We start from the raw sequence: 26,098 nt of genomic DNA, 5'->3' as shown, positions 1-26,098 counted from the left end.
AAATATATATATACTCATGCATGTCACAATACCATTTCTTTGGTGCTGGACTAGTTCTGGCCAAGTCGTGGCAAGATATTATTATAGTCGTGGCACAATATTATTATAGCTGTTCAACATTTTCATTAAAACAATAATGTGCAAGTGTGGAGTGTCCCAAGTTTTTGTCATCGAATACCACCAGTAGTAATTTTTAATATTTAATATTTGGAAACTAAATGAGACTTGACTTGTTTTTGAAAAGATTTTTTGGACTTTAACGTCTTCAAATTTAAGGGAAGAGAATTCCAAAGTTTGGGACCAGTAAAAGACAAGGAATGCTGACTCACGGATTTACTCATGAAAGGTACGAATAAATCAGAACTACTTCTTCGGTTGGAGGTATTTTTGACAAGTATGTCATTAAAGCAATTGGGCAGCGCATTATTATGGAAGTCGTGAGCTAGAGATAGTATTTCAAATTTCATCATATCTTCAACCTTAAGTATATTTAGTGATTTGAAGTAAGAGTCTACACTTTCACGTTTTCTTTTACCAAAAACTATTCTTAGAAAATTATTACAAATACTCTGCAGTTTTGAGACAAGTGTTTTATTACCATGAAGCCAGACTGAACAACAATATCGAATATGGCTAAGTAGTAATGATTGAAACATTGCTAGTAGAGCTGATTGGTCAACACACTGGGATACTTTGGCAGAAACTGCTAGGTTTCTTTTTGTTTTACCAATAACATGCATTATTTGTGATTTCCATGACAGATTTTCATCAAAGATAACTCCTAGAAATTTTATTTCTTTCACTCTTTCAATTTCATTGCCATTGAGCAGTAGTTTTTTTGAACAACTCACACTTTTATGCTTGCTTGGATGGAATAATACAAATTTAGTTTTGTTAGCATTCAGAGATAATTTATTAACTAACATCCATCTATGAATGTTGGTTAGTTCTTGGTTTGCAACTGTGAATAGATCTTCAAGGTTTTCCCCATGAAGAATCAAGTTAGTGTCATCAGCAAACATGATCGACTCAGAGGATTTCAGACACCTGGACATGTCATTAATGTAAGCTAGAAAAAATAATGGGCCAAGTAAAGATCCTTGTGGAACTCCGTGCTTCATGACACAAATATTTGTAGAGAATGAGTTGTCATATTGCACAATTTGCTTCCTGTCTTGAAGGTAGCTCTTGATCCAATTGAATGGAACGCCTCTAATTCCATAGTGATAGAGCTTACTTAAGAGGATGGAATGGTCAATGGTGTCAAAAGCTTTTGAGATATCAAGAAATATTCCAATTGCATGTTGTTTGCATTCAAACGCATTGGTCAGTTTGTGTACCAAAACATTAGCAGCCATAGCAGTGGAGTGATGCTTGCGGAAACCAAATTGATGCGAGTGGAAAACATTGTTAGTTTCAAAGTAGTTTGACATTCTACTATACATTATTTTTTCAAGAATCTTAGAAAATGATGGTAAAAGACTAATAAAGTAGTAGTAAAACTAATCCCATACCCGACTTGGAATGGTAACCGGACGAGAGGCCGTGGTTCGCCATATGGATAAGCCGTCTTATCGGCTTTCCTCTCCCCCGGGATAAATATGTAAATCCTATCCTATTCTAATGTCAAACTAAAAACGCGCGAATTTTGCGCTGAATCTGCCGATTCGCCGACAATCGTTTCCACACTGACAGTTGCCAGAATTCGAAATCTTTCCGATATCACACCGTAAATAAATAATAATACGGTTACACAGATTCGATATTTAACAATATACTACTATTAAATGTCCTCTTTTCTTGAATATATGAGAAGTTTGAATAAAAAAAAATATTCACGAACATTTCTCGCTACGATCCCTACAAAATATTTCCAGATACGCCTATTAGGATCTGACAACTTTTGTTGATGATATTGCGCATTTTATCAGAAATCTCGTCTGGAAGCAAATAGGTTTATTTCATTTCAATTAGTATACTGTGCATTAGCGTATCAAACAGATGCCTCCTAAAAAGAATAAGAGAAATTTGTAACAAGGCCCTCCTGGCGTGGCGAAAAATTCACTTCTGGAAAACTATTCGATACTACCGACACCGTTAATCAGTACCGTAACCTCAGAAACAGTCACATCCTTCTCATAAACATCACCTGCAATAAAAAAGCCGGGTTGCTACTGAAACAAAACTGAGGGAGAACTATCTTGATATCACTGATAACTCGCCAAAATTGGTTGCTAGCATTAAACGGGTTGTCTCACACATGCTGGAACTTCATAATTTATTCACATATATTTTCATGTGAAACTGTATTATATCATCTTTCACTGCAATAAAAGGGTCATCTTGATACTTGTTCCGAACACACATGCTGGAACTCCATAATTTATTCCAATACAATTTCATGTAGTACTGTATTGTAATGAATCGTTAATTCACAGTGATAAATGAATTGTCATCTTGATACTCGTTCTGAACACATATGCTAGAACTCCATAATTCATTCACGTATATTTTCATGTAGTACCGTGTGCAATGAATCATTCAGTTCACTATAATAAATATAATTTTCACTGTGAAATTATAAAATAGATAGACTAATTTGGCAATTTTTATCCTAAACTTTACGCCTCACTCATTGAACGAAAAATAAATATGTTGAATTATTGTAGCTTATTTGAAGATCTTGTCAAAATTTAAATAGTTCATCTGTAATATTTATTCATAAATATTTAGTACTTCTGTAAGATTAATTTTATATTGTTGCATTTTGACGTGCTCAAAATTCTCATTCCAATGGTTGATCTGTGCACTTATGATCAAATTTTTGTAGGCTACATCTGCATCCAATTAAATTAAAAATAAAATTATAATACTGTAATGCATATGTTATATATTTCTAGACTTGCAAATTGTATCAATCAGATTTTTATTTTTCGTTGTAATAATTGTCGAACTTGGTTTTCCTAATGGTGATTTAATTCATCCTATAGGCTACAGTACCAAACTTACATCCACGAAAATAAATTCAATGAATTTGGAAATTTATTAATTCCCCTGTACTGTTTCAGATCAGATTATTTCCTTATATAATGTATATAGTTATTTTTATTATATATTAAAGCTCATATTGTAACAGAACCCGTCTCAATTTATTTATTCAAGTATTTGCCTTGGGTGGTAACTGACTCAGATGACCGTATACCGAAAACTGTATTATGTGTTGTTTTATTTTTTTTATTGTATCATTCTGTTTTCTGGTTTGACAAAAAAAAAATTCTCTTTCTCTCTCTTAAAAACTTCTTAAACTAGTCAAATTGAAAAAAAAAACCAAGAGAGCTATGCTCAAATATATGGACACGTAGCGCCACGTAGTTTTGATGACCTCATGGAGAAAAATTTTATCTTTACCCACTGAAAATTTTAAAGCAATTGGTCCAATAATCAAAGAGAAAAGCGATTTCTCCAAAACGATACAAAGAACAACATAACGATCTTTATGTCCACTACGTGTCCAAAAACGGCCACAGACAAGCAGAAGCATACCGCAATATCTGCGCTAAATTTTTCCCAGTCACGACTGTTCCTTTGCATGTATCAGATAAAAAAACAAGAGAGTTACGCCCAAATATATGGACACGTCTGTTCGCAGTACAGTACGGTTTACCGTACCGTCAGATCACAGTCTACAAATATATTCACACCAAGCGAAGCAGTACAGTAGGACACAAAATGGCGTCCGATGACCGCAGAACGCCCTTGACGTCATAGCAAACAAAAAAATCTCACAGAGCTAACAGAAATATTTGAAATAAATAAAAGTAATAGCCTTCTGGGGAAAAATATCATCTTTAACCACTAAAAATTTCAAAGCAATTGGTCCAGTGATCGAAGAGAAAAGCGGTTTTTTAATATTTCCACTAGGTGCCCAAAAAGTGTCAAAGAACAACATAACAACAAAACGATTGTTATGTCCACTAAACGTGTCCAACAAGAGAGCTACGCCCAAATATATGGACACCTCTGTTCGCAGTACAGTACGGTTTACCGTACCGTCAGATCACAGTCTACAAATATATTCACACCAAGCGAAGCAGTACAGTCGGACACAAAATAGCGTCCGCGAAGTAGTATAGTCGGACACAAAACGGCATCCGATGACCGCAGAACGTTCAGTGACGTCATAGCAAACAAAAACAAATCTCACAGAGCTAACAGCAATATTTGAAATGAATAAAAGCAAGAGCCTTCTGGAGAAAAATTTCATCTTTAACCACTAAAAATTTCAAAGCAATTGGTCCGGTATTCAAAGAGAAAAGCGGTTTTTTAGATCTAAGGTCCACTAGGTGTCCAAAAAGTGCCAATGAACAACAAAACGATCGTTATGTCTACTGATTGTCCAAAAGGTGAGGATTATAGTCCTGATATAAGTGCTCAAACTTCAATATCGTATGATGACTATTCGGACTCAATGCTACACTCCACTGAAAACGTCACACTAGAACCAAAATCAAATCATATTTTACTTTTTCTAATGCCCAACTGAGATGGAAGTACAAAAGAGACATTAAAATTTTTAAGAAAAGGCAAAATTACAAACAAAGTTAAAAATCAAGCCACCAAAATAATTGAAAATCGAAATAAAACTATCCAAAATCTGAAGCGTAAATTAAATCGCAACGTTTCACACCAAGAACTAAAGTGCCTGAAATTACAATTGCACCTCGTAAAAAGTACGCACTCGGCATATGTGAGAAGAAAAAAGATGGTATTTCATGGATAAAATGAAGAAAAAGATAGAATCGTAAGAACATCATATTTTACTTTTGAATGAAACAGTGGTGAAATTTACTAGTTCTCGGAAAAAGGCAGAAAATTTATTCTCCAGTAGTTCACCAAAAAGTGTTCACCTGTATAATTAACAAAGTGCCTATAGCTAATATACCTATTTCAATAGGAGAGCTCGAAAGACTTTCAGGTCGCAAACCCGAAACTATCCCAAACGAAGCGCGGTCGAACTCATGGCAAAGGAATTAGGCGCAATTGCGGAGTTTTAGGCGGCAGAAGCTCTTTAACGTGAAATGGATGTTACGCTTGAGTTTGATGCAACGACACAAGAGGGCGTTCATATTAACAGTGTTTATTTCACAACGGAGACGGGATGTGTTTCGTCTGCAATCGAAGAGTTGGCTGGTGGAACAGCCATGATTATGCTAACTACATTTGCCGCACAGTGGATAGTATGGCAGAGACATATCGTCACGCTAATAACCGAATTGCGTAAGTCATTTTTAGCAGTTTTGAGAAAAACGTAAAAAACTTCCTAATGATATTGTTATGCCATTGGGAGTCAATAATTTACCATGGTTCAATTTTTTGATCGTAGCCGGATTTAAGTTAATTTGTATGACGTAGCTAAGTGACGTCATAATGGCACACTGTGACTTACGCAGAAATGTGTCTATGACTTGGGGACATACGCAATTTTGCAACTTTACTATATGCACCAGTCCTGAAAACTAAACATTTCAAAAACGAATGTAATTCTCATTATCTATAATGTCTAATCCCCAAAATAGCTAATCAGTTTCAATTACATTATTTTTTATGTTTAATATTATATATTTCATCAATATAACACGTTCTGCACACCCACCGAAATGAGACTAAGATTAAATATAAAGAATAAAACAGCAATGCACCCAATATAAAAGCCAACCAAGGTGAATTGGACTCGGACAGTAAATATCACAAGTGCACGTCCTCCTATACTGTAGTATAAATTCAAATTAATACGCACTAAGCTAGAATCCGAGATGCAAAAACTCAAAAATACTTAGCCGAGGTTATTTTGCCTTTGTGACGTCACAATAGTACTGCGGTACCAATGATAATTCATTATGACGAAACAATTGCACAAATGTGCATGTCATACTAAATCTCCATTTTTATGGGTTTCAGAATTCTCAAAATAAAATCTGAGGTAACAGACAGGTGCGCAGCATTACATAAATACCTATTTTATAAAAAACTCAAAATCGCCAAAAATGACTTACGCAGTTCGGTTATCAGCGTGACGATATGTACATAAGATGTGCCGCAAATCATGCTGCTCTTCTCCAGGTTGCTAAACTTCTAAAACATCAACGAAATCAGTCCACAAAATGCGGGGAGCAAGTCTCCGGTCCTGCCCATCAATCATTATAAATTTAATTACAGGGACATGCATCGCAGACAACCAAGTCAACGATAGTTGATGTCTGGTCGGCGTTGCCATGCCAATAAATGAAAGATAATGAATATATATATATTTTTCCTGTTGTTAAATTATTTTTAATTTAGGTCAGGTCGTTCTATCGTGAGCGACAATAAGAAACAGACAAATAAACAGCTAGCTACATAATAATTTTTATCAAATTAATTTTGATTTGCCATTCGCGGCTACCAGGGTACCTTGATATTGCTTCATAAAGCTAGTCTTTTTTCGAGAAAACGGGCATGTAGTAGCGGGCTGATTGTGTGTGTGCTCATTTCATTTGTGCCATTTAGTTGAATATGAGTAAAGTACTCATTTTAATTACATGACGTTTTACCTCCCTCAAGTTCCATTGTGGCATATATGTCATTATATTTATAATTCATCACCAAGACGGCGGCTTGTAAAGACGTTTCATTTTTTCCCAAACGAAAATATATATATCCCCAATCGGTAAAATTTACTTACATTTCTTAAAATTAGTTAACATCTCAATATTTTACGTCACTGTCGTTATTAAGAATGTATGTTTGTACGGGTGATCATTTTTAATAGTGTTTTGTGTTGCTCGAGACAGTCAATGGACGCCAAAATGCCAGCGGGATGTCTTTCACGATACTAACGTTCAGTTATACCAAGAAAGAATACTCATTTTATTATGTTTGTCTGCCAGGTACACAGGATAACAACTCTGCAAATCAAAATGAAGTTTATTAAATTAATAATGTCGAGCTTATTGCTATTGACAGCTGAAATTTGCTCAAATAATCTTGGTAATACTTTTCAGTTATAATAGTGTGATAGTCACATTTTCTCAAAGACTTTATGTTAAAGTTATTTCGTATTTTGTGGCATATAAAAATAGCACGATAAAATTATTTCGAATATTTTGCCTGTTATGTTATTTGTGAAGGAGTTGAAAGAATTTCACGTGGTACATTAAACTTATAATTAAACAGTTTATCTTGTAACTCACTTGTTGTAGAAACTTTAAACGTACTTATAATATTCTGCTACCTTTATCGTTGATATAAATTTTTGAAGAAAAAATATGCTTCCTTCTTTTTACCTCAAACTAATCAATTATAAAAATACAGAAGATAAATTTGATTACAACGAGTTTGAATATTCAACAATTTGAAATTCTGCTTAACGATCATCAGTGTGGCAAATTAAAGGTTATATACTGATGTAAGCACTCCACTGGCTTATCTCAATTCCCAGTCAACGGAGTTCCGATATACAATCTCACAATATGCGTACTAGAAACTGTGATGGCGTAATTGATTTCTATATTGACACTGCGTTTCATTGACGTTGCTAATTCATATATCATTGTACATTATTAATTCAGTGACATCAACACAGATCAGTATCTCACCACCGAGACAAGTTTTATACGCAACCGAAGGTTTCAATGTTAGTATCGTTTGTATAGCTACGGACCTGAAAGAGAAAACAGTGCGATGGGATCATAATGATAGACAGATTGCCAACGTTGCGCCACCAACAACGGTGTTTTCGGTAAGATGAATTGATGATAAATAGGTCTGGGCATTTTCGGATACCTGATAATTTCAGAATTGGAGCGTATATTTTTTCGAATAAAATCGAACTTCAAACACTTGGGAGATATGTATTGAACTTTTTATTGTAATGGGTCACAATAGGAAACACGTTTCATCAATAACTCGCTGCAAAAAAAGAGTCTTATGCCAGGATTGCATTATAAAAATATGGCTTCGATAAATTGAGAGATTCACCTCGACCTTTGACGGACAAAAAAAGATGGCGGCGATCCGAAATTTTGTCTGGAACGATTCGAATATATATATATACGACTGAAAATTCCCAGCCCATGCTGATAATTTATTTTTCCTGAAATCTATTTGACAACGAATATTATTCTATCAAATCTAGTCATGACTGTCTAACTCTAGTCGATGTTATTTTTTTTTAAATTTTTGTCTCTGTCAAGATATGAATATTCGGAGTTACTACATTTCAAACCATACATTTTATATTACATTTGTTTATACGTTAGAAAATACATTTTTTATAGGATCCCGCTGATCGATCTAAATATGATATAAAAGGAGCTGATCCAGAAGGAGGGAACTTTAGTTTTACTTTGCTCAACTATAACAAAGCTGATGCCGGCGTTGTCACATGTGATGTTGCTGGAGTTAAACCCGTCAGCATTCGATTGGAAACATTTGGTGAGTTCAATGCTGGAAGTAGAAATATAAACCGAGTACAGTAGTGGGGTGGCTCACGTAACCTGTGGTCTGTTCGGGCTTCCACTACCATCAAGTTTATGCATCTGGATTCTGGAAACAAATAACTGGCAAACTAATCTCATGCCCTACATGGACTGGTAACCGGGCGACAGGCCGTGGTTCGCCACATGAATGAGCCGTCTCATTAGTTTTTCTCTCCATAAGAATAAATATGTAAATCCTATCCGGGATATATATGTAAATCCTACATCAATTGTAAAACATCTTTATAATAACGTTATATTTTATAGTCGAACCAGAATACATTTACATGACGGTAAACACGCCGTACCGAGAAATGACTTGGAATGACGGTTCGATTGGCATTGGGCTCGATATGCAATTGTCGCATCTAGTGTCTTGCTCTGTCATTAATAGCCAACCAGCTGCGACCATACGATGGCTTTGGAATGAGGACGATGGCTTCACAAATTTATTGAATGTTACCGAAACCCCTCAGGTTTGGTATTCGGGGAGCTTTTAGCACGACTTTCTAGCTATTATTACGAATGAACGCAATAAGCTCTTTTTGTCTGAGCTCGTTGAGTCAAAAGTTATAATGAACTACTTTATATCCATTCACATGTTGAGGTTACCGGTTGTAAATTAAAATCTTTCACGACATTTCCCGAGAACTTACGCTTTGTTGAAATTCTTTGTCACTTACCTGTTTCATTGACTTGACTTAGTCACTTGCCAAACTGTGCACATTTCGGTCACAACAGATGTGCCATGTCAGTGCTAGCCTACCACATTTATACCGGCATAATGTGTTATTTAGACAAGAGACCAACTACACAATCTTACATCGACTATCGAATTGGATGTGAGTTTACTGTATCAGTCAAAGACTGACGAAACGACAAGTGAAGACATTGATGAAATCAGCAACATGACGATTATAGAAATTTCAGATACGGATTCCATGAATGGTATCATTTTATTTTATGTAAATCGCAAAGTCCTATTGAGTTTACTCTTTGAGTACTTTATATACATCATAATAGGTTCCCAAAGTGCTCCACACGGAGCCCCTGAGCCCGCGAGCTATTTTTCAACTCATTTAAATACTGACTTGGCTAATTTTGTAACTGTCCAAAGAAGTAATAATGGCATTAATAAAATTTGAAAATTGCAATTTAAATATTTTTTGAATACAAAGCAGCAAATACATCCGAGTCATAAATAAGGTAATTTTAATTTACTCATGAACGTAAATCGGTGAGTAACAATTTGTTATTTGTTCCTATTCTCATAAATTTATTGTGGGATCTCGTAAATAACAGCCAACCTCATCAAGATTTCTATAACCACATAATTCGGAACCTCTGGTATACATGAAAAAATAATCGGTTGCTTTGGGGTGGGTTGATCAAAATAAATTACACACTAATGCCAGCTTGATATTATTATGCAGACCTTTGTAAATCGCGTATCAGCAACAATCTATAATTCTATACGATCATGAAACAGAACATATCAACTTCCCATGAGTAACTCACCATTCCGCACTTTTTAGTCTTGTATTGTGGGTATGTAGTAGTAGGTATATATTAATATTATTCTGAGATACGCCTTCTGAACTGGCGCTCAAAGGACTGCATTGTACTGGACTTTTCACTGAAAACTAGCTGATACGATGTCAATTTCTCACTATACATAATTTAGGAACGCTGCATTTATTAATCAGTCTAACAAACTCTGGTTTATTTGATTATATTTAGGTTCCGTGGTTGATGAATCAACCCAAACTGTGATCCCGGAAGTATTTACGGAAGAAGAAGAACAAGAAATAATGTCATCCGGTATGTTGTCTTGTGAAGTCACAGTTGGTGATAGAGTATACGTTGAATCTGTCTATATTGATTTCACCGATGTTAATGCAGGTAAAAAATTTTATATTCTGTTCTTGTTACTTTCGGTGTTTATTTGTTCACTCAATAATTTGATTTTTACAGGCGAATCAACGACTTATATGACAAAGTACTCTCTTCTAATCGGAGAGTTAATTTTTCTGTTGATGTACTTGGATTAATGCGAGAGAACTTGTCTTGTTTTTAGAATTATTTATATTATTGCGTAGTCCACATCATCGTAAAACATGTTAGGAAGACCCTTTTTTATTTAGATAATTTCGAGTACAGAGCTGATTTTTCATTTTGCAACTTTCATCACGTTCATCAAATCTTTTCCCTCTTTTTTGATTCTCATCCAAAAACATTAAATTAAACATTTGATTGAGTAAATTATTATTCATTTGATGATTGGCGTTCAATGTTTTTTCAATTCGTTATAATCGTTTTCGTCTCTTATTTCACATTTCTTTGTCATAATTCACAGTTGTTTTTGAAATTGATAGATTGTTAATAGTTTTGCCTAGATATATATACGGTTTCATTGGAAATTAATGATTAGTTTATGAAAATGGAATAATAATCAACGCAAACACCTTTGTCAGCGTCATGCGTGTCAAATCATGTACCCATATTTTCATCTTTTTGTAAAGACAACTTTTATTGACCTAAAGAAATTTAGTAGCCCGTGGCGCTATTATATTGAGAATACAAAAAGATTGGATTGCTTCGATTCGTCCTTGTTTGTAATTATTCCACCATTTCTATGAAAGTCTACCCTTTGTTCAAAATAATACTTCAGAATTTTACAAGAGGTTTAATGTATTTTATGAAATTATACATGAATTGCATAAAACATTGAAGAAATGATTGTAACTAACCTATTGCAAAAAAATAAAAACACAAAAAACTACGCACTATCATAGAAAGAAAATTCGCATTTTCGATATAAAACGCACACTTTATATTTCACCAAGCACGGATTATCGATGGAACTTGCTTTTTAAGTACGCAATCCATATATAAACCTTGCTTAGGTAGATTACACTTACATTTTATTCGTTAAATAAAGACAATACAAAAGCAACAAAATCCTATTTTTTGTTTCTGATAGAATTTCGAGCAGAAGGAGCAGAATTACAAATAAATATTATAAAAATGGCCGCGATTTTTTTTATTTTGCGTTCATTGGTGAAAAAATAAGCAGCAAGAAAATAAAGTAAAATACCAGACATGCTCATTTTTATGGGACAGTTCGGAAGTTATTTCAGTTGGTTTTCTATCATGAGTATATTCATAATTTCTTATATCAAGTTTCAACCTTAAAGCCGCATGTGTTCGAACGGTATGTTTGATTACTACACGCAAGTTAAAATCGCTAGAGCTTTCTATATATATATATAATCATTGGTTTCAATTAAAATGAAACTGTTACTGTTATTTTCTTTGGGTTATTCGATGCCAATAATATTGACGCCTGAACATCGTCTATCGGTAATGTGAATTGGTCCGGTGTTTAATTTCCGAAATGACAACTATTCTTGTTTTCGTATAACGGCATATCATTGAAACCATAAAAATATAAATGTAATGAGAATGCAAGCAAAATTAGAAGGTTAAATAATTATGGTTTTTAACGTAATGTCAAATGAGTTATTTCCACGAGTGCCAAGCTACCAACACCTAGGTTTGCCCGCAATCTTGATGCAGTAACACTCGGGTGAAAAAACTCAAAATCTCGATATATCAAGAAAATATAGTCTTTGAATGAAATCGTGAATTTCAATTCACACTTTTTCAAAACAATCGCTTGTTTTGTGAAAAAATGCTTGTCCAAAGAAACAATAAATTAAAAAAAAATTTTTCAGCTTTTTCCGCTGTCGACAAAGATGGGTATTTTAGTTCAAATATTTCTGAATTGTGTATTGAAATGCTTGAAGAGTTCACTCAGTAAGCTGCCATTCGGGATAAATTTCTGTCCTATCAGTGAGACAATGAGATGAGAAAAATATACGTGAACCTAAGCTTGAAATTGGGCTCCCAATCTTTAGATTCTTGTGTGAATCTTTCCTAATTTAAACCGGCATTTTCGTAACGAGTGCATTATATTTCAACTAGTTTACAATACAAATAAATAAATGCGTTTTACCACGTAGGCCATTGTTGTGGCATAGATTGTGATTCTAAACCACAATGGTTACTGCTCTGTCCGGGCAAGTTAGCACTTGAACCCTGATAAGGCGGACTGCATGATGCATATTGGCTGGATGAGCCTGTGTGTGCCGAAGAGTAGCGTTGAGGGTACGTTGATAAGTGAGAAGGGTCATAACCGTAACTACCTTGCTGATTACCAGTGATGTATTGCGTGTGAGGGTGGGTCGCAGGATGTGCTCCGGTTGATAGGGAGTGTCTCATATCTAAGCCAAGCGGCATGTGAGAATATCCACGCGAAGATTCCTCATAGTAAAATGGCGGACCGTACACTGCCGAACCAGATGAGGGACTCATCGGAATGTCTTGATTCATTGAAAGGCCGGGATAATGACTTGAGGTATGACAAGGTTTTCCGTTGTTTATTAACACAGGAACCATAACTCTTCTGGGTGACTGCAATGTTCCCATGTGATCAAAACCCCCCAGACCGCTGCCCTTGTCCTGTTTCGATCTTTTCATTTTGTAACGATGGTTTTGGAACCATATTTTCACCTGGAAATTTTGTGTATATAATTAGTATAAAGTTTAGTTCTCCACTATCACAACACGAGTAGGTATTCTAAATATATTTTGAAATAAAAATAAAATGATTCAACTAACGTTTTTTAGAAATTTGAAGCTCAAGTTGGACATGAAACTATTTTAATTTAATTTTAATATTGATTAACTCATGTGATTTCTACACACTGTCTAAAAGATATATTAGTGTTAGTCATTATGTTAGCGTTATGTTTATCCTCGGCTCAATTTCATGCTGCTGAAATCAGAAGCAATTATTCGCGACTATCGATACTTTTTTTAAAATTTCATTTGAATTATTTGGAATACCTGTGTAGGAGTTAGACGAATAGCATTGGCTAAGGCTTCTCTTTCTGGCGCAGACAAATATTTCTGGTGACGAAATCTTCTTTCCAATTCATATGTTTGTGCTTTAGAAAACAGAACTCTTCTTTTTCTTTTCTTTCCTTGCTCGCTTTCAGAATCGTTCGGCTGTTCTTCATCATTTTCATCCTCAGTTTGTGGTGATTTTTCCGCCGAACAAGAAGTGCTATCGGGAGCTTCGTCTGTAATAAAATTTGAAGCAAATTTTATGTACAATTCTAAAAGCGAAACAAAAAATAATGTTTTTAACCCGTGAATTGAGACGACCACTCAGCATTACCAATTAAATATCTCTCATTGCCTTTATACGTCATGCGTTTTGTCGGGAAAAAATGTTTATTGATGATCTCAAACAACAGCCAGATGTTAGGCCAAAAGCCCAAGTCGAGTTATGTCTCTGATTATCGCCAGTTACCTATGGATTGGGTAATTGTAGAAAAGAGAAAGACACAGTTATTAGATTATTGTATTCTTTTTTTTCCTTCTCTATTATGACATGGTTTGAAATCAGTATATAAAGTAGTCAACGATACGGGCGCTATTTTTAACATTGCATAAACTTTGAGACCTTGTTCACCATAAAGTGACAATGTGACCTTTCACTTAACACCACCAATGTAACCCATTTAAACTGATTCTATGCCACAGTGACATAGAAAAAATCTGAAATGGATGAAGCGTATTCAAAGAAATTGATCATGAGAATAATTTAGTACAATCTCAAATCTATGTTTTGGAATTACAATATGATTCTTATGGTTTCATCAAATTCGTCACCTAACGTGTTTCACACAGAGGGAACACACAATGTTCTTTACAATCAGCCAATAAGGCTAAACAGGTTTCAGACCGGACACACTCTCCAGTTTTGTTTAGCGTTTACTCAATTTTGTCATATTTGATGAGGTACAGAGGGTACTAGGGTGTTGTATATACTAAACGTCAAGTCCTTTCGTTGTTCTATTAAGTTATATTATGCTGTGTCTGAGAAAGTTAGACTGTGATCTAACAAAAGCTTACTTGATATACTTTCTATTTCGTGGAAAGAGATGAGGTAGTGGACATTGATTCATGCCTAATGAATCCTCTTTTAATTATAGACATCAGTCTTATCTCGTATCTCTCAACTGACTCGTTCCTTCATTTTTATGTGTTTATTAATGCACATCGTTCACGCCCAGTATACAAAACATCGTTTCAAGTTGAATTCAGTATTATTTTCATCCAAATGCATGAGGTAATTTGTACTAAGCATTTACTCGCCGCCAGTTTGTCTCAATTTTTAATGCAAAACATAAACAATTGAAAAGCAAAATAATTGTTATGAAATTTTTGTTATCAATGTTGCGATGAGACCAAGTTTGTCCGGCACTCTTTATGTTGCATCGGCTGTTAAACAAGGTTGAAAATTATATTTATCACGTTTTAAATTCTTGTTTTGAAACGTTCATGAATTTACTTTCTGATCAAACATTTTCATCGGGAAACTTTCTATAAATACGCCTCAAAATGCGGTTACCATTGACCTTAAACTCTTGGAAATTGGTATCAAAATGGTCCTATTTTGACGGTCTTGAAAGTTCTATATGACGTCACGCGACATTGTTTTTAAATGGCGTCGGTGACCGTGACCAAAGACGACATTAAGATGTGTTGGGTAATGTAGCCACATCAAACAACTCGAGAAGTGAAAACTTCACGGACGGAGAAAGTGGCGCGGCGCGTGGGAACGTTTGGTAACCGCAAGTTCAACTCATTTTAATAACCCCATGTTCGTAAATGTGCGACAGAATATAGTGATGGAGTAAAATATTTATACATAGTGTATATAGAAAGTCAAAGTCTAGGTTACTGAAACCATTGGACATAATAACGTATATCAAATGTATCCACAAAGCGCAAGATATTTTCTGTTTATCGATTATCACCTACATACCTCTTGCATCGTCTGTTGATCCTTCACAGTGCTTAAGATAGAATCTAATTCTCAAAATATGTTTAATGAATGACATGTTACCCCCAAAGCACTTTGACGTCTCACGATCCCTATCTATCTCTGCCATTGTTCTTGGATCGGATGCAAGCATGCATTTAATATAATCTTAGATGAGCAAATTTTCATATAAAAATCACAGGATTACGATTTTCCAATCCCTACCTTGAATCAAGAAATTGTTTTAGTAATCGCAACAAGGAAAGAAATACAATAATTTTCGTGTCTTTGGAGAATAAAGTCGACAGTACGGCCATTTTGTCCAACGGCTTCATCGTGCGTGTCGACCTGTTGTCCCATTTTGGATATGAAAACATTGCTATGCAAATATACCGTCCAGTTCGTGTTTATACTTGTTTAGCTCGTTTTGTTTTACGGAAGAGTTGGGCAAATATAGCCACACAAGTCGTGGTGTTTATCACCATTGGCTGATTTCTTGAATGACTTTTCGAAAATAAATTTGGTCATTCCCAAATGACTGTTTCTGGAATATTCATCCACAATAGAATACGTAAACTGTTTCCGTCAAAGCCTAAACATATTCTTCTTTATATATTACAACCCCAAACAGAGCACCCAACATTATGGCACTTAAACCTCGAATTTAATAATTGTGAAAATCGGGTTATTTCAATTGCCGACAAAACGACTAATCCGGTGCCGCTATGACGAGAATACATGCGAAATTGCTGTTTGTAAAAATTTATATACCTCCGAGTATCATTCTTTAAATTTGGTATTGCAAAGGGGTTTCCCGTAAAATAATATTTAAAAAAAGTAGGCGCCAGTGAAGTTGTACTCATTTGTTCATACGATACTTACTATAGCTGATTTTATTACGTTAATACTGAGCGAAGATGTCACAAATACGGTGGAAATTTAAATTTTGAAAAGTAAGTTAATTAATAGCAATTTCGTTGAAACGACCTCATATCTCAAGACCTTTAGATCGAGACAGGCAGATCTAATTGTGCATGTCGCACTAACTGTTGATCAAACAGTAGCTAATACTCTGGACTGTCACGGTGGCAACAGAGGCTTGCATTTTTATTGTTGGACCACGTTTGAAAAAGTATGTCTGTGCGGTAGAATGAAAAAGGTTGATGGGGCAAAGAGAGGGTCAAAGGTCCGGGCAAAATGTTACTTTTGAGTTACTGCTTTTACTAAATTTCACTGTACAATTGACGAAAAAAGCACAGACGAATCGAATGAGAAATCTATAGCGTGTTTTCAAACTATTTCAAATAAAGTTAAGAACAATACTACTCATGTGAGAAAAGTAACTAAACATACCGCGAGAGAAGATTTCGAAACGATTTTAGATTAGTTCTTCATGAGGTTCTAAACGTCTGTTCCGTACAAGGCATAAACGTAATGAGGGGCATTTTATTCGTAGAAATATGCTTCGGTTTGGAAGCCGTCATTTTTATTTTCAGAATGCGAATATAACTAACATATTTAATGTTTCATCTTGTTCATCTTAAATCCTCAGCTCTGCGCCGCTAAGCGTATGAATTTTTCTTTACGAATGCGTCAGTTTAAGGAAATTGCGAAACTCTAATTTTATTCCAAACGTAATCCTCATGATTTTGGATACTGGAATGGTTCGTTTATGAGGACCTGTCTAGTAAACAAGAAAGCGTGTTCGTCGGTTAAGGTGGTTCCCATAATGATGTCGAATATGATAAAGCACGATCGACAATAATTTGAAATCGTGCGAATATTTGTTTTACATTCACGATAAGCTACTGTAGCGCAGAAAGTCGGCTCTATGTTGCGATTTTGTGGTAGTAACGGTCGCATGTTGCTTGCGAGAACGTGATTTTATTTGAGAAAGTAAAACATACATACGCATCAACGGTACGAAATGTTTTTCTCATGAATGAACCAAAGTTCATGTCGACCTCCACTGGTGGCCGATGCTGCATCAACAATACTGATTTAATACTGTCAAATGAGTATTTTTCTTTGGATAATTGAGATGACCAACACAGATGAGGCAAAGCAGATTCAATTCTCTACTATTGGAGCCCTCAATATTTGTTTATTTGAAGTCGAGTTGTAAGTCGGGTCGGGTCAGGTGAACAATTCCAGACTAAATAATATTCACGGTCGTACTTTGTTCCTCGGCAATACTTCATAAAAAGACAGTTTGTGCAATACTTTTTAGACCATAGAATATTAGCTAAAAGCTACGAAATTGTAATACATACATTAATTTATCTTCAAAAAATTAACATGAAATATCGCTTCTAATGCAATTTATGAATATGTATTTGATTCTGATTGACACTGGTCTTCATTTAGATTTTAAACATTCTCATATCTTCATACACCTCTATTCGGACATTAACAGTTTGCCAACACATTCACTGTACTTCAACTTGCAATTCTGCCATTTGTGGACCGACATTAATTTAAATCCCCTCTAAATTATGGACCGATTACTGTTATAGTTTTTGCAATTTTATTCTTTGATTCACCATGTATTCGTATTTTTAAACGTGTATCTTTATAACGATAATTTTTAAAAACAACAATATGACCTTTAAAAAGTGGTTGTATTTTCACATATGAAATTATCATTTTTTATTAAGTTCAAAGATTACCTTCGTTTGTCTCTTCCTTTTCACGCGGAATCAGTTTCGTGAAATTGACTTGTGAATCCCATTCACTATTTGATACCGGATATTCTTCTTTTCCATCAGAATCAAGCTTGTTTTGTGTACTAAAATGATAGATTATCAAAAATTAGTGAAAGAGGGAATTATTCTGAACTCGCTTCAAAACGAAATTTTCAGAATGAAAAAACTTGTCCAATTTTATCCGCACATACTAACATATTGTATCAACTAAATGTAAAGTAAAATTGTAGACGTGTGAGCATAAAACCATTGAGGATAAGATATTAGTGATTGAAATGATACGCAGAATTAATTGCATGTTTCTAGTTGTTCAGAAAAAAAATATTACAATGCTCTCTGTCTTTTCGGAGCATGAGATGTTGAACCGCACAGGCGGGCGTCCATGAGAGCAGAGATTGGAAGCTATTTACGCAACCGACAACTTCTCCTAACTTGTCGCAAAAAATGTTGCACAATTGCTCTACTAATGCATCTGGTTCGTCATTTGAGGATATGATTTATAAATTATCACTTTACACTCGTTTTTGTCTATTATTGTTTTTACCAATTTCCGAACATTTAATCAGAGAATCTCCATCTAACAAATGTTAAATATGTTAAAAAAATAGGAAATTTATCTATTTCTAATTTCCGCGCATGTTAGTTGCAGTAACTATAGACTTTTGGCAAATGAATCGAATTCCTATGATGGAGACAAACTTTTAAGCAGAAATAAGAATAATTGTTTTGATGTGCTACATAAAATAAGTCAAATTCAAACACAAACGGTTTTTATATCTAAGTTACTGTTAAAGAAACTGATTCCAGGTTTTATTCAATAGTTCAATTCATAAACTTTACCTTGAAATATCCGTTTTTCCAGCACATAAAATATCTCGGGGTTCATGAAAATTTGACTCCAAGATTTTTCTATTCTCAACACAACTTTGTTTGTAGCTGACTGAGTTGTAAGGAGAGCAATCGTGATTCGTTGTCGAACATGGCGAGCCTGACATTACAGGCGACCCGACAGAATTTAATCTCATTCCCGATGAAGTTTCCAGATAACCGATCTCCGCGTACTTCGGAGGTTGAGTGGATGTTGGTGACGTTTTGTCGAAATCAAAATATTCAACGTATTTAGTCGGTCCAGATTGTTCGACACTAACGGTATCAGCTTGCGTTAAATTCTGTGGATTTGTCGGTATATCCTCGCCCTTATCAAAATATGACGGCGTCTCTCGGTAACTTTCTGGATAAGAAGAGGTTTTATATTGACAATTCGTGGATGGATAATTCAAACTTCTGCCAGGGAAGGTGTAATGTAACTCTTCAGCTTTGAAGGGCGTTGAGTACAAAGCACTCGATTCCAGATGTTGATTTTGGCCAAATCTGAGACCACCTCTCTCACTTGCGTGTCCGTAATCTGTATTATGGCGACCCATTCCGGACTGAATTCCATTTTCTCCCTTTAAAAAATGTTCTCGGTTGTGGCAAAGCCCACTTCTTCCAGCCGAAACCGGTAGGTCCAAAATGTCTTTGACTGAAAAACTACTTGCTTTATTGTTCGGCAAATTGCAGTCCACAGATCCGACGTCTTTACTCATCAAGGTCATGTCTAAGGCACGAGATTGGGGCAAAATATTCTCAGGTTCAAATTCCTCGCCCCGGCGATCACGGCAAGCTGTTGGGTCGAGTGTATTGCTCGCTGGAAGATTTGAGTCGACCGAAGTTGGTAGATTATCACTGCGCAATAACAGCATTGAGTAAGTAAAATATAACTTAATTTACGATACTAGAGTATTGAATGAAAATATATGCTATCATGATATTTATAAAGCAAAATGAGGACCTAGTCGCCAAAACATTTCAAAAATAGAACAAATCGAAAGAGATATCTATAAATTTAGTTCATGTCACAACCACTAATCATCACAATATTACAATTCGGAAGTACTGGATTGCCGAAACATTAGACTGAAGTACTTGTGTGGACCTTTACGCTAGATAACACGCCAAATCTTAAGTACCGCAGTTTTATTGTAAAAAGCTTGGCTGAAAATGTAACCACACGTAATCTGATATCGCATGGCTACTTGCTAATTCACGGCCTGTCAGGGAAATACTTCCTCCAAAATAAACGTAGCGTGGAAAAGTTACGTCGCTGTCGGGATTTTGTATTGCATGTCACAATGATATGCTCTCCCATTTTGTGTCCACCATTTTTTTTTTTCATCTTCAAAACTTAGCTAAAAGCGTTCTTATATTATATTGTTGGACAAGCCATAAAGATTTTTCACACTCGAATGAAATTTTATATCACTTTTATCAATAAATACTTTATAAGTGGATTCAAATGTAGCCAATTCAAGAAATACACCGCGTAAACGGCATAAGATGAGGTGTAAATTCATCAAGGTTTTTACATCAGCTTTACAAACTATACGAATCTACAATGAAGGTGTTCAGGGGTTGTGGCAAACGCTGTAACCCAACACAGACGGGAACAAAAAACAACAATTATACACACCTTACATTTAAAAAGCGAATGTAATGAAACTTGACTTAGTTTTTAAATTGGTACAATGTCATTCAACCTTATGAGGACCAGCAACGTTATATATTTTAAATATTGAATTTTAACTACTTGTTTGTGGTATCTTTGTTCTTCAACCTATCTATTGAATTAAAATTTTATGCAGTGAAATTTCAGCATACATCAAAATAACTTCGTTGCAATGCTTATTTTCATCTAATAACAAAATATTTACGTTCGTATCACCAAGCCATATCCATATCCATTCAATGGCAAAAGTTTTAAAGAGTTTAATTATGTTCATGAGCTTTTTGGATCCAATATACGTTTTGTACCAAAAAAATACATGCTAACTGCTGATAGGATAGTAATAAAATGTAACACTTTTTCTGCGCGCCACCGGAGTTATAGTTAATTTATAATACTAAGACTGGAACAAACTGATGAATTAAATAATTTTAGTCATGCGCCGACGTGGAGAGCTGCGGTAAAAATCAGATACTGCATTTTCAAAAACCCTATTCTATTGAAGTGATTTAAATAGCTGTTGAGGACCTTACAAATATAAATATACATGGTGTCCAAAAAAATCTCGTTACAGTTTTAAAAATATATAACAAGGTTAAATGATATATTTTTGCTAATTGTAAACACTAAACAGACTTTATCGAAACACTGTATATCTCTTTCTATCTACGAAAATGACACATATAACCTTGTGTCGACTCAAAGAGAAAATCTGGATCTGTATTATTTCTCTGTCCAACACAAACTATTCAATCGAAATAAATCATTCTGGTAGTGTATCTTAGGAAAACTGTTTCTAAATAGATATTTAACGTTTTAAATACTTTGAAATTAATAATTTGTTATTAAATTAAATTATTTCTATTTTTAAATTGCTCCACAAAACTGAAATTGATGTCCTGTACTACATTCCAGTCTATACGTTTCTGCTTCAAGTTACTGAAGAAATTCGACCAAATAGTCTTTCTGTTGAGCAGACAAAAAACTTGTTGCCTAAATTCAATCAAAATTGACATTTTTCCCCATTTGGCGGCCGTACAATCCCAGGTGAAATAGATCCCGAAATGATTTGCGTCGATTGTTGTCAATTTATCCGGTTGCTCTGTTCATCTAGTCAACCGTAAATTTTCGGGTGGTATGGATTACACCCCGTCGCAGAAAGAAAGATGGTCGTTTTGTGAAAATTCAGGCACACCTGGAAAAGTACGATCTGATAGATAATTCAATACCCATGCACACCACGCTCACATAATACCGCGACAGACGATTCCTTGCACGCGAAATTACCAAATGGTTTGGGTATTCTACGCGGGAGAGGGTATGAAATCTACCGTCAACTTTTATTCACGAAACACAGGTATACGCGTCTGCTATTCATTCACGGTTTCTATTACCCATCCATCCCTTCTAGTTTACAAACTATTGTTTGCGACTCGTGGGACCACTTAACAGAAGGTGCGAAAACAGCTTTTGACACGAAATGTAATATGACACTTTATTCAAAATGTCGACCAAATTTATAAAAAAATTTTCCTATTACAATGCTGAAATCTCACTATCTATTTGCATTTCAAGACTAACCGGGAATATTGTATATCGATTGAAACTCATAATAGAAAATTTCCATAGTGTAGCATGATTTTAGGATGATGTATTTCGGTTGATGATATGGCGTCAAAATTTGGGAGGACGTCGAAGACTGGATTAAAAAAATATGGGGTAAAATAAGTGCAAAAACCCTATCACAAATGAGCATCATTCGCATCTACACTGCACAGGTGTTTTATTTGTATTGGCTACAACATTAATAAAATCAATGCATACTGAGAAATTGAGATATCAAGATTAAATTACGAGTAGTCAACAGTGAAATTTTAGAGGCAATGTCTCAAGATTGGTTTTAGTATCCAAATTTTATTTTGGAACATATAAGGAATCCTTTGTTTTTATTACTTTTACAGAAAGCAAGCGCTAGAAACGTGTCTCCAATCGCCCGACACGTATTCATAATAATATGTACTTTTTTAACGAAGTCGGACCTTTGAGAAACTGCAACGAAAAAACCATGCCATACGATGACATAAAGACGATCGTTTATGCAAAGTTGTGACGAAAAAACTGTTTTTCGTTCAACCTTACATTTTCATATCTTACATTAAGAATTGATGAGTTTTTTTTATTGGATATTTTGAAATATTGATGTTTTCATATGATTTGTGTGGATTTAGGTCTTACACCTCGAAGTTTTATTGTCGCCGATAGTTGGAAACAACCACAATCTTTGCGAAATAAAATGCTGTACCGGAATATTCTCACCGAAGAAAGCTATTTTATTTACGGTTTTTACGTGACTTGGTAGATCCAGGTTGTGACAGGAATATAAGGTTCTACATTATTAAATGCTTCCGTGCTACTCATCCTACGTGATAAAATTGATATACAGACAAGATTATATTCGACTCTTGACGTGACTCGATAATAAATAGCGAAGCTGCTTGTCAGAAACAATAACTTTATCTAGTGTATTTGTCAAACTGATTTAGTGATAGAAGTAATTTACTCAGCAGGCGTATATGACTTCTTGACATGTCGATGGGTGATTAATGTTTATTTCCGAAAAATATAGAAACAATAATAATACTTCGGTGAAATGGTCGTTCCAGCATATAATAAACAAGTCAAATAAAGAAAAAAGGTGTCTGTCATTAAACGTGTTTTATTATTTCGAGTTATATATATTTTTTCATGCTTTGTATTCACAATAATATTTAATTCACTCATGCAGATAACAAGGATTCGAACATTCCATCTCAACTTATGTAAATTTGATGGTAGTTTTGGTTTAAATCTGTTCAATTTTATAATTTTTAGACTTAATTTATTCTGTCTTTTCGAGAAAAAATTTACTAAACAGTAGATTTTAAAATAGAGTTATATATGCAAAAAATGATTTTCAGAAAGTAATCGCAAAAAGAAACAATTACCTGCCACAAAAAGTTTTACTCTTATCTATAAGTTTTTTTTATAGTTTGACTTGATCGTCTTAGTCTTAACGAAATGGCTGTATCGCCTGATTTACCCATTTCAAATCTTTCATGATATTGGTCACGTTATTCAAAATTATACTTTGAACTTTACTGAAAAGAGGTGCAAAATACTAGACTCGGAACATTTTGGTAAATGCAAACGTTTTAGATTTTTAGTAAAGCTAGTATAATTTTCATAATTCATACATATATTTATTCCATACAAGTTGAGTGCAAACAAGCTATAACTTGAAACAACGAAGATTTTATAAATGAATAAGATTAGTATCGAAAAGTCTCAGCCGACTGTTTTAGAGTATTTATTGGAATCCGCCTACGGAGTAACAATGCCGGTTGAGACTTGCCTTGACAAAGATAACGTTCGACTATTTCGATCATTTGTCAATTCCAATCGAGATTCCATATACTTTACCAATTTCAATTGTCCTAATAAACAGACATGCCATATCATCTGATTTCAATGTGCAATGTAAATTTACGTTATTCTATCAATCAACTAAAAATAAGAGTGAAAACACATGAACACAAATATGATGCCAAAAGCAAACGTTTGTGAAGTGTCTCCCAATCTAACTGAAGTGTTGAGCAAATCGACTTAATTGGGAGTACTTTAATGACAAGTCCTAAGAAAACAATACTAATGTCAGCGCCTGTTTACAGTCACACATCTGCACACCGCAATCGTACATGATTTACTGTTCCAAAATGCTGAGTAATATTCAAGAAGCACACATTGGAGTAAACTTACGTAACATAAAGTTGGATTTCGTTGATGTGAATTGCCATTCAAAGGTATGACGCAGCTTGTCTTTTCGGTTACATGTTGTTAATAGTATGAAAGCGCATATAAAATAAAAATCCACATATACGATCGAAAATAAGTTATTATAATCTAGTATCACGTTGCTTCCACGAGAGGAGAAAGCGTACGATTATAAATTAAGTGACTTGGCGATTTCACGTTATATGAAACGCAATTAACCTGAATATATCTGAGTCAATTTATTCAAAAATACTTAAGGAATACACGAAATAGTCTCACCTGTTATCCATATTGTCAACTACAATGTCGTCAATTTTTCTTGCCTATACAGATTTTATCATTGATCTTCTTTAATTCATGTGTAGATCAGAATATAAATGTATTAGATGAGCTTTTTCAGAATAAATATAATATAAATTTCGTATCCTCTGATTTCTGGAACAAAGCGCTGTATTATATTTGAGATGCGTGTAGGTAGGGTCGTGTATTGTTTAAACTGTAGAAAAACGTCCTATCCTTGTTTGCACAAACAGTGTTTGTTATCGATAAGGCATCACTTTACCACCGTGAAGCTGTTTATTAATTAATTTTATTTTCGAAATTCTCTTTCAGTTTGCGTGATATCATTTTGGTCGTTACCCAGTTCTCTTCAAACAGACGCCGTGAAGATCAACCCCCTAAACAACAAAATATCACAAGACGTTTTTCTATGCTGTTGTGTTGTATATATTTAATACCATAGATTTTGGGGAAAATGCATAATTTTGTAAAATTATGTCGCAGCACTCATCGAATAATAACTTGGATGGTCTATAACAAATTGAAAAGATTTTAAATATGTATCCCGATTATATGTCCTTGGTGATAATAGTTGTTTATGATAAACCTTATTTGGGGCAAACTTTTGAAATTTGAAAAACTCTAAAAATGATCATTCAACTATTCTGTAAAGTTGCAATTCTTGATTTAATAATGTTCGTTAAGATTTATTTATTATATACATTGATAGTGATGATTGTTCAAACGCCACTAAGTTCAATATCTGCAGGTAGGTTTTAATTTTATCATTATTCATCTTCCAGATCTGTTTTTGCAAAACGTTCTGGCTGACCGAGGCAGTCTCACATCAATATTTGAAAATTAGTCAGTACCGCATCGCATCTGACCCGCATAAAGTATATTCTTAGTAATAATCCAAAAAGAGCAAGTGTAAAGCCAAGCGAATTGTTATGTAGTCATCACAGAATTGTTTTGACGATTAGAGAAGCTAGCGTGATAACATGGTCTCTTGGCCACAAGCGTGTGAAAAAGCAATGTCAAGTATTTCGATAATATAACATGATCGAGTAAAGGTACCGGTCGGTCACGTTTTATTAATTTGGGAAAAAAGATGGATAAAGCTCGTCCGGAACATTTTTTTTTCAAAATAGAAATGACAGCTACTGATAATTGACTTTTCAGACTGACAACTAATGTTCATCCCACAATTCATTATGAGACATGACGTATTTATTTATAATAAAATGAAGCATTTAGCGATATATATGCCCGATCGATTTCGAGGTCACAATTATGTCGTGTATGGGTTTCAATAAAATCACAAATATGTTTCTCAAAATACAACCTC

General features: G+C 34.6%; 2 protein-coding genes across 2 annotated transcripts; one reads left to right on the top strand and one right to left on the bottom strand.

Moving 5' to 3' along the window:
- The first annotated feature begins 5,078 nt into the window (after positions 1–5,078).
- On the top strand, positions 5,079–10,625 carry LOC144425874 (uncharacterized). The gene is made up of 7 exons (XM_078115633.1): positions 5,079–5,237; positions 7,622–7,777; positions 8,316–8,472; positions 8,784–8,992; positions 9,314–9,464; positions 10,257–10,418; positions 10,491–10,625. Exons 1-7 carry the CDS (start codon positions 5,079–5,081, stop codon positions 10,565–10,567), a joined length of 1,071 nt encoding a protein of 356 aa, XP_077971759.1. The 3' UTR covers positions 10,568–10,625.
- A 618-nt stretch (positions 10,626–11,243) lies between these two features.
- On the bottom strand, positions 11,244–19,889 carry LOC144425861 (uncharacterized). Its single transcript, XM_078115608.1, has 4 exons — positions 18,960–19,889; positions 18,084–18,202; positions 13,428–13,663; positions 11,244–13,091 (listed from the first exon to the last, which is right to left on the bottom strand). Exons 1-4 carry the CDS (start codon positions 19,859–19,861, stop codon positions 12,531–12,533), a joined length of 1,818 nt encoding a protein of 605 aa, XP_077971734.1. The 5' UTR covers positions 19,862–19,889; the 3' UTR covers positions 11,244–12,530.
- Between the last annotated feature and the right edge of the window lie 6,209 nt (positions 19,890–26,098).

The sequence above is a fragment of the Styela clava genome, chromosome 8, assembly GCF_964204865.1.
Source record: "Styela clava chromosome 8, kaStyClav1.hap1.2, whole genome shotgun sequence".
In the NCBI taxonomy this organism is placed as follows: domain Eukaryota; kingdom Metazoa; phylum Chordata; class Ascidiacea; order Stolidobranchia; family Styelidae; genus Styela; species Styela clava.
The sequence above is the reverse complement of the archived record's forward strand: the minus strand, read 5'-3'. Positions and strand labels throughout refer to the sequence as shown.

Bases quoted from the DNA above. Each gene is read 5' to 3' on its own strand.
- LOC144425874 (XM_078115633.1), top strand. From the start codon at position 5,079: ATGGATGTTACGCTTGAGTTTGATGCAACGACACAAGAGGGCGTTCAT. The intron at 5,238-7,621 runs GTATGGCAGAGA...ACATCAACACAG, and splicing joins CATTTGCCGCACAGTGGATA to ATCAGTATCTCACCACCGAG. The intron at 9,465-10,256 runs GTATCATTTTAT...GATTATATTTAG, and splicing joins AGATACGGATTCCATGAATG to GTTCCGTGGTTGATGAATCA.
- LOC144425861 (XM_078115608.1), bottom strand. From the start codon at position 19,861: ATGCTGTTATTGCGCAGTGATAATCTACCAACTTCGGTCGACTCAAAT. The intron at 13,664-18,083 runs GTAATCTTTGAA...ATTTTATTACAG, and splicing joins AAAGGAAGAGACAAACGAAG to ACGAAGCTCCCGATAGCACT. The intron at 13,092-13,427 runs GTATTCCAAATA...CAAAATTTCCAG, and splicing joins TTCGTCTAACTCCTACACAG to GTGAAAATATGGTTCCAAAA.